We start from the raw sequence: 8,051 nt of genomic DNA, 5'->3' as shown, positions 1-8,051 counted from the left end.
TGAAGAATTATTCTCACAGTACTGAATGTGAAAATTTTGGGGCATCTTCATCATAATAATAAACACCATCGAAAGTAGCAGTGTACCACTGATTCAATTGCAGATACAGCTGAGGATTTCCTTCAATTAACTAATTAACTAGGCTTCAATAAATCAGTATGAAGTGATGTAATGTTTCTAGATGAAAAACTTGTTAGCAAAGGCGAAAAAAAAAAAACAAACAAACAAAAAACAAAAACAAAAAAAAACAAAAAAAGAACAAAAGAATGTTTACTCGGAACAATGTAAATAGTATATTTACACAAGCACAAAATATGTCACAGGCCAGCAGAGCTCTCCCCGGGATATACCGAGGTGCAGTATCACAACGCTTCCAATCCTTCATTTTTAACAGAAAATAAAAGAATTTAACCAAAATAATTCAACTGAATAATCCCTACAAATCAGGACTTAGTAGAGCTTGATTCTTGTCACAATCGGACTGCGACAAATAGGGCAAGACTCAAGAGTCTGTCCACATTCACAACAGGTCTGCAAGTGTGCAAAAACAAAGCATTATTAACAATGATCAGTGATAACCACCACCAAAGTTTTTTAAAAAAAAAATAGAAGAACAAGCAGGAAAAGAGCACACTAGTTTACTTCACCTGGTGTCCACACCCAAATGCCATGTCCTTCGGGTCTGTTAGACAAATTGGGCAAACCTGCCAAACATGGCAAATCATTGTAAGAGATAAGAAAAGTTTTGCTGAGAGAATCTTGAGAAGAACACCAGAAGGCAAGAAATACCAGATTATCAGATAAAGAGTTTGATGCATGTTGCACCGTGCTTGGTTTAGTATCATATCCAGAGTATAAGGGTGCTGAACTTGGTGTAGTATCATATCCAGAGTAGGAGGGTCCAGTTTGCTGGAAACTAGAAGATTTGAAAGTTCTTGAGCCCACAGACACATTATGGTTCCCTACTGGAGGTGGGAGGGGTACCCTTTCTGAAGATTTTGCAACCAGATTACTGGAATGACATAGCAAATAAGCAATTAATTGACTCGAAAATAGGCAAACACGAAAAGGAAAGGCAAAAGGAGAGGCATTGAAATCAAGCAGTAGTTTACGCAATTATACCCCAAGAGGCCAAGTTCCAACGTTGCTCTATATTGTAAAGGTATTTCCATTAATGCCGCCAGGGCAAACTCTGTCTCCTTGCGAGTCTGAGGCACATTCTTTGACATGATCTGTGTAAAATTTACGAACTGCCAAAATAACAAGTTTAAAACAATTAGTCTCTTGCCTGGACATGAATGTCCGCACATACGGCTGGAATGAAGCTTAATATGTAATGATCACATTACCTGAAAATTATCAAATGATCTAGCAGGAATGTTATCATCAAACTCTTTCATCATATCCCAAGGGCCATCGCCAACTCCAACCAATATAATGGATAACGGAAACTGGCTGCAAAATATGATGCTTATAAGATCAAATGTTAATATAAAAATAATGGCCAAGGAAAAAGTAACACACACATCTATCCAGTTTTATGAAAACAAAGGTATGAGTTAAAAGAGACAAAATGTATAAAGGTCATTCTTGTCCAGAATATGCTTTATGGTTTTGGCATTAATGGAAATAATCAATCACAATCATAATACCTGGCTTTTACTATAGCATCAACAGTCTTCTGTTCTTGGGAGCTTAACTGACCTGATTCAATATCTACACTTCTTGTCACCTGTGAACAATGCATGAGAATGAGTCCAGACAATTTTGGAAACTTAGTTGCTCATGCAGCTTAGCTGATTAAATCTATGGATGTTTGCATTAAATCTCAAAGCAACTCCCCCAAAACCAAAAACCAAAGGTAAAAAAGACACTCATTTAAACTCTATATAGCGCTATTTTCCCGGACGCCCACTGTACCTCATTTGTGCAAAGTCATTATGCGTGCTTAAGCCATGTTTGTTGCCCAACAAACAAATCAAAACCACAACAATCCTAACACGCATCAAGAATGATAAAGAATTTCCACACTGAAAATAGCCAGTTGCACAATTCACTTGTAAGGACTCAAAACTTCATTTACATTATCATGTCAACAATGTTGAGCATTAATCGTTACCTTAATTGGTGCATAAAAATATTTGTCCATCCATGCATCACTGAACAAACTCAAGTTCACAAAAAAGAGACTGCTTATATATAGTTAGCTATCCAAGTCTCCGCAACCAAAGATTGTTGAAGCAGCATGATAACAAGATACAGCAAAGAACAAAAGCAAAAAGAGCTACATCACAAGCTTGACTAACCCTCATACTTGTTTCCTTCTATTCTTTTCTTCAGATTTATTATGGGTAGACCATTTTGGACTCCTCACATTTATCCAGACCAGGAGGGACTTTGTGGGCTACAAAAACGGAGAAGAATGACGTTCAAGTTGTAAGACTAGGTTGAATAACACTGTGTCATCTCCCAGTGCGTCAAACCTCTTTTTCTCTAAAATCAGGGATACAATCAAAATGTAGTTCTTCCAAATATGGCAATCCTTTTTATATTGTCAATCATATAAATGAAAATTGATATAATCTAACCTGAAAAGGCAACTCAGCTATAGATTCCCCAGATTAAGTTGCAAATAGGCGAAGTGCACCAAGAACATACCCGGCTGCGATTGTTATCTTCTTGAGAGATGAGTAAAAAAATTTCACATCTAAGTAGGTGCTATCTTGAAACACATCAAGCAATATTTTTAACTTAAAACGTCATTTTTTGCTTTCCCACTTTAGAGAGTCAAAATAACACAAATTAGCCTAAATCACAAATTTCATGACTAGAATCAGCAAGATGGTCATTTTAACTATGATAACCAAACATAAATCACAAGATTCATCAAGAGTATTTAACTGTTTGGAAGCGATGTTCTCAAAATAATGAAACTTTGGTTCTTAAAGTCAAAGAAAAGCTAGATCAGAAATATGACAGAGTGAGTAGTCATCTCTGCTTCCATTTCTAACAAAAATTGCTCCTACCTACGCACTTATATAGCAGTCAGAACAATGGCACATGCCTAAACATCCCAATATTAGCTCCTTACTGACAATTTTTAAGACTAACTAATTTTAAACCTACAATTATCATATATTCATTTGTAATAAGAAGACAATGCATGCATTCTATCATAAGGTCAAGCTTTAGCAACTACATGACCAACCTTGGCAAAATCAGCCAGGAAGCATAAAATTATAGCATGCAAAATCAACCTAGGACAAATAATTTGTACCTGCCCATCAGCAATTATCAACAGAACATGGTACTGTCCTCCACTTTGCTCCACAATAGTCATAGCCATTTCAATTATTGGAGCAAATGACGTCGGCCCTAAACAGTAGAGCCCAGAAGTCGAACAAAATATAAGATGCTAGCTATATACCAACAACTTAAAAGGACAGAGTTGATTCTCCAGTCCAATGAAAATGAATTCTCAGATAAGCTAATATTGAAATTGGCAGAGAAAAAAGGCACTGAATGCTACCAGCCAAACGTAATTGTGGAACAATTTCTCTGTAACGTTCAAGAGCCTCTGAAAATCCATTGCATGGCCTCTCATCCACATAGAAACTAAAAACATCTTGATCATGAGTGGATGCTGCAAAAAAATAAAAGAACAAATAATGTCAACTTTATAATTTATAAAGTAACAGAGTTTGCATCATTAAGCCCATTTCCAGCATGTAGCAAGTAGTTCTATACCATCTCCAAAACCAAAACATGGTATCAAGTTATCCTCATCAAACTTCGATAAAGTTCGACCAATGATAGAAATTGCTTGCTCATATGGATTTTGAATGTCACCAATGTGATGTAAGCTCCGATGGTTAAACGAATACTTGCCTGAAATAAGTGAGATGGTTAACATAAATTATTGCAATCAGCTAGTAACATGATAAATCACCGCTTAAGATAGATAACCTGTCCATTCATTGCTCTTTGTAAAATCAATGCCAACAATAAGATTGGAAGATTCAAGACCAGCATGAGCAAGAGCCTCAGTCACCTGTTAGAATAAATGACATAAAAGGTTATAAGCATTATGATTGCAACAGCATTGTGAAGACCATGCCAAGAAAAAGCTGTGCTTTCACAAGCAGAAAAGCAGAATAAAACTTAAAATCACCAAGTATTACATAAAGGGCATTCTTAAACCAACTAGAATAAAAAAATTTTAAATATCACCATAAAAATTGAATTGTCATTGTAAGCAATTATGATGAGAACAGATCCATGAAATTGAAATTCATTTAGAAAATGCCACTGGTTTGTAATTTTAAGATCGTTGATTCACCCAATGGTGCATGATAACAAAACCTCTAATCGTAAGTACTTCATATATGTCATATAATAACAACAACAGCAACAAAAAGCGACATAATACATGCATCTATTACACTACATAATGGTTCTTTTGCTAAACACATAAAATGAATAGATAAATTGGTTCTTTAAGGTGTGAAATTGCCTCAATAGACAACACTCTTCAACGGAAAACATGCAGGTCAATAACTACTGAAAACTCCAGCCAATCACAGAATACTTGCTCAAATCTAATAAAAATCATCAATAATAGGAGTGGAATGAAAGGCTTTTTAACCATTCTCGTTAAAAAATAACCTAAGTCATGACCTAATACCAGCATTCATATTCACAACACATATTAAAGGGAAAAGGTTGAGAACTCTTACATTGGCTGCTAAATGAGGGAATAGAGATATTCAGAAGTTCAAGAAAGACAATGCTTTTCCTTTAGCCTTTCAAACAAATTAAACCTATTTTTTCCACACCCTAAAATACTACCAACCAACATTCTAGTTTTTAGCCGATTAGTTTTGACAGTATATGTCATTAAAACATTTTCTGTAAGTAAACATTTAGACATGACATTAAGGACAAATGCAAGACCTTCTTTTGAACATTGCAACCACAAAATATCCAGACTATGATAGTAATGAAGTCCATTTGTTCACAACAGTCCAGTAGCTCTTCTTGGCTATTGAAATGACCTTCCTTTCAAAAATTTCCCACAACGAAACTGGGACATGATAACTACTATTGCCTTCACCTTATACAGCCAAAGCTGTAAAGATTGCTAAATCCATCCATATGTGAATTAACTAGTGCTTTCATGGCAGAAAAGGCAAGCAAATCAAAATGATATACAGGTAGTGGTATGCAAAGAAAAGAACCATGCAGTGCAAATACTAATTAAGATAAGAAATATGTTGCCTGTTAAAATTCAGCTTCATAACAAATGTTGTGCATATCAGCCAACAACAGTTTTGTAGTGATTGTGAAGAGGAATAAAAGATATTCAAAATTGAATACATCTTAAAATTTTTCATGGTCAATCTCCTCAAGCCTTTTCAGGTCATGAAGAAAATCAAATTTCTTCAGATGATGAGAATAACAAAGGCTAGGCACTGCTCTTGTAATAGATGCTCACAAAATTGACAAATCCATCAAGGTGATAATTGATTCCATTCAGGGCAAGTATATCCTCACATACACCATTAACACAGGCCACTTTCTTTTAAAGATTCCCAGCAAGATGCTTTTAAGTGGTAATATTTCCAAACCAACTTTAAATTTTTTATTTAAAAAAAAAAAAAGAACAAGTTGATGTCCCAAAAAGCCAATTACTTCTAGTTGACGACATTGACTGGGGTCTCACTTGCAAATTACTAATTTGTTTCATAGGCTACCCTGTCTAAATAATATGAAGAAGAAAACAACGATGATAACATTTCTGTGAATGAACAAACACCTTCCTCACAGAAGAAATTATTAAAAATCAAAAATCCTCATGCGGTGTTACTCAAAGGAAAAAGGATTTTTAAGAAAGAAACACCAAAAGCAATACTAGCAAATCAGACCTTAATGGCAGCAAAACAAATCACTCTACAATTCTGGCATAAAATTAACAATCACTAAGCACCAACCAACGAAAAAATTCACAAAAATCTAATACCTGTTCAAGTGACTGATAATCATCAGCAATCTTGGAATATCTCCGATCCAGCGTTGGTCGTGGCCTCCCAGTTCTCGCCTGAGATGACTGTCCATAACTTGGCTGCGGCGCATAACTCTCCCGCGACGATGCATAACTCTGCGGTGGCGGCGGCGGCGGGTACGCTACCGGCACGGAATCATAGCTCGCAGAACTTGAAGGAGGAGGAGGAGGAGGATAACTCTGGTAAGGCGATTCTTGCGAGTACGAATAGCTAGGGCTATTCCAACCTTGGTTGTGTGAATACCGACGATCGTAGTGCGACCTCGGCACCGATCTCGGTGTCGACTCTCGAGAACTCTTCCCTCCCATCAACAACAAAAAAAAAAACTCACTCAAATTTTATACTAATCCAAGCAATCCCTTATCCCTAATTCCGAACCTGCGATGCGAATCAAAACCAAGAAGATTCAAGATTGCGAATTCCCAGATCTCAAACCAAGATACGGGTGATATAAGAAGTCAAATCTTGATCAGAAATATGAACAGAGGAATCGTGGCGGTGGCGATGGCGGCGACGACCGAACAAGAACTTCCTGTGACCGACCTTGAAACAAGAGAATAGTTCCAAATGTCCAACAAAACAAGGAACACGCATCCGCACAACTTTTTTGAAGGAAAATAAATAAATAAATAAATAAAATAAAGACAATTTTCATGATGATGATGATAGACTTGCCTTGGGATTCAAGTTTGTTGAAGAACAAATTGGAAGAATTGGAGAGCAAATTGGAGACCAATATAGGAAAGAGTGTAATTGATACCAACCTCGAGAGCAATTTGGGTTTGCTTTTAATTTTGAATCTTTTGATGAACCAACACAAGCAATGGCAAAACGTGATAATAATGATAATTTATTTATATATTTTATTTATGGATAATTTATTGAGCAAAAAGATGGTTAACTTTGTATTTGGGGAAAAGTCTGGTATTTCTTGTAAAAAGGACTTGAAGGATTGTGCTTGCTGACGTGGACAGGGAAAATGATAATGAGAGAAAAGTATTACAAAATGATCAGTGTTGGAATAATGGAATCCAAACATATTCAAATTTCTCAAATTAGATAAATCAAATACCAAGATTATCTGTAAATTTGTTGAGATTCTATACATAATTTATTTGTTATTACTCAATGATATTAGATAAAAAACAATAAAAAAATATATTATTATTTGAAAAAGCATTTTTTCAAATATAATATGTAGGTACTGTCGTGCATGATGGTTTATGGATTTTTTAGAAAAATTCTCTATTCTACGATCCTTGATGGATGAAATGAAATCACAGTTTTTTTCATAGAAACTTACATCTGGATTCGTAAACAATACTGATGAACAATATTGAATTCGAATATACAATATATGAATAGTACAAAACAGTATTATCGGTGAAAGTTGACATTGAAAAACACCTTCCCCATATTAGTTTTGAGTTTGTTACTCCATTAGAAAATTAATTAAAATAAAAACATATTGGATCATGCCTAGCTATCTCAGCAGCCTTATAATTATCAATATAATTATTTTTTTATCAAAATTAATTCTAATTTAATTAACTAGTACCGTTAAGTTATTCAAACACATATTGTGGAGTAGATATCATAAAGGGCAATGATATATTTATATAATAATACATTTATTGAATAGATTTTCCAAATAACGTTGTACCAATTTGTTAACTATATCATCATTTATGTCAATTTTTTTTTAATAAGAATGACAATTAGACTTTAAAAATCCTTAAATCTCTAAAATAATAAAAAAATTATATAACAATATTTAAAATTCTAAAATCTTAAACTCAAATACTATAGAATTTTATATCCAAAATTCTAAAAACTTAAAATTTAAATAATTAAACTCTAAATCCTAAAATTCTAAACTCCAAATCCTAAATTCTAAACCCTAAACCCTAAATAATAAAACAAAAAATCTCCTAATTTATTATTTAAGGTTTAGGAAGAGTGTTTTTGGTTTACCGTTTACAATTAAAG

The 8,051-nt window shown here is 34.4% G+C and overlaps 1 protein-coding gene across 1 annotated transcript; it reads right to left on the bottom strand.

The window, feature by feature from the left end:
- Positions 1 to 255: 255 nt before the first annotated feature.
- LOC120261174 (E3 ubiquitin-protein ligase RGLG2-like) lies at positions 256 to 6,943 on the bottom strand. Its single transcript, XM_039268938.1, has 12 exons — positions 6,738 to 6,943; positions 6,020 to 6,440; positions 3,967 to 4,051; positions 3,748 to 3,888; positions 3,530 to 3,643; positions 3,278 to 3,375; positions 1,653 to 1,732; positions 1,350 to 1,455; positions 1,123 to 1,250; positions 790 to 1,012; positions 648 to 704; positions 256 to 531 (listed from the first exon to the last, which is right to left on the bottom strand). The coding sequence occupies exons 2-12, from the start codon at positions 6,368 to 6,370 to the stop codon at positions 451 to 453; spliced, it is 1,464 nt and encodes a 487-aa protein (XP_039124872.1). The 5' UTR covers positions 6,371 to 6,440; positions 6,738 to 6,943; the 3' UTR covers positions 256 to 450.
- Between the last annotated feature and the right edge of the window lie 1,108 nt (positions 6,944 to 8,051).

Source organism: Dioscorea cayenensis, chromosome 5 (assembly GCF_009730915.1).
Source record: "Dioscorea cayenensis subsp. rotundata cultivar TDr96_F1 chromosome 5, TDr96_F1_v2_PseudoChromosome.rev07_lg8_w22 25.fasta, whole genome shotgun sequence".
NCBI classification, from domain to species: Eukaryota; Viridiplantae; Streptophyta; class Magnoliopsida; order Dioscoreales; family Dioscoreaceae; genus Dioscorea; species Dioscorea cayenensis.
The sequence above is the reverse complement of the archived record's forward strand: the minus strand, read 5'-3'. Positions and strand labels throughout refer to the sequence as shown.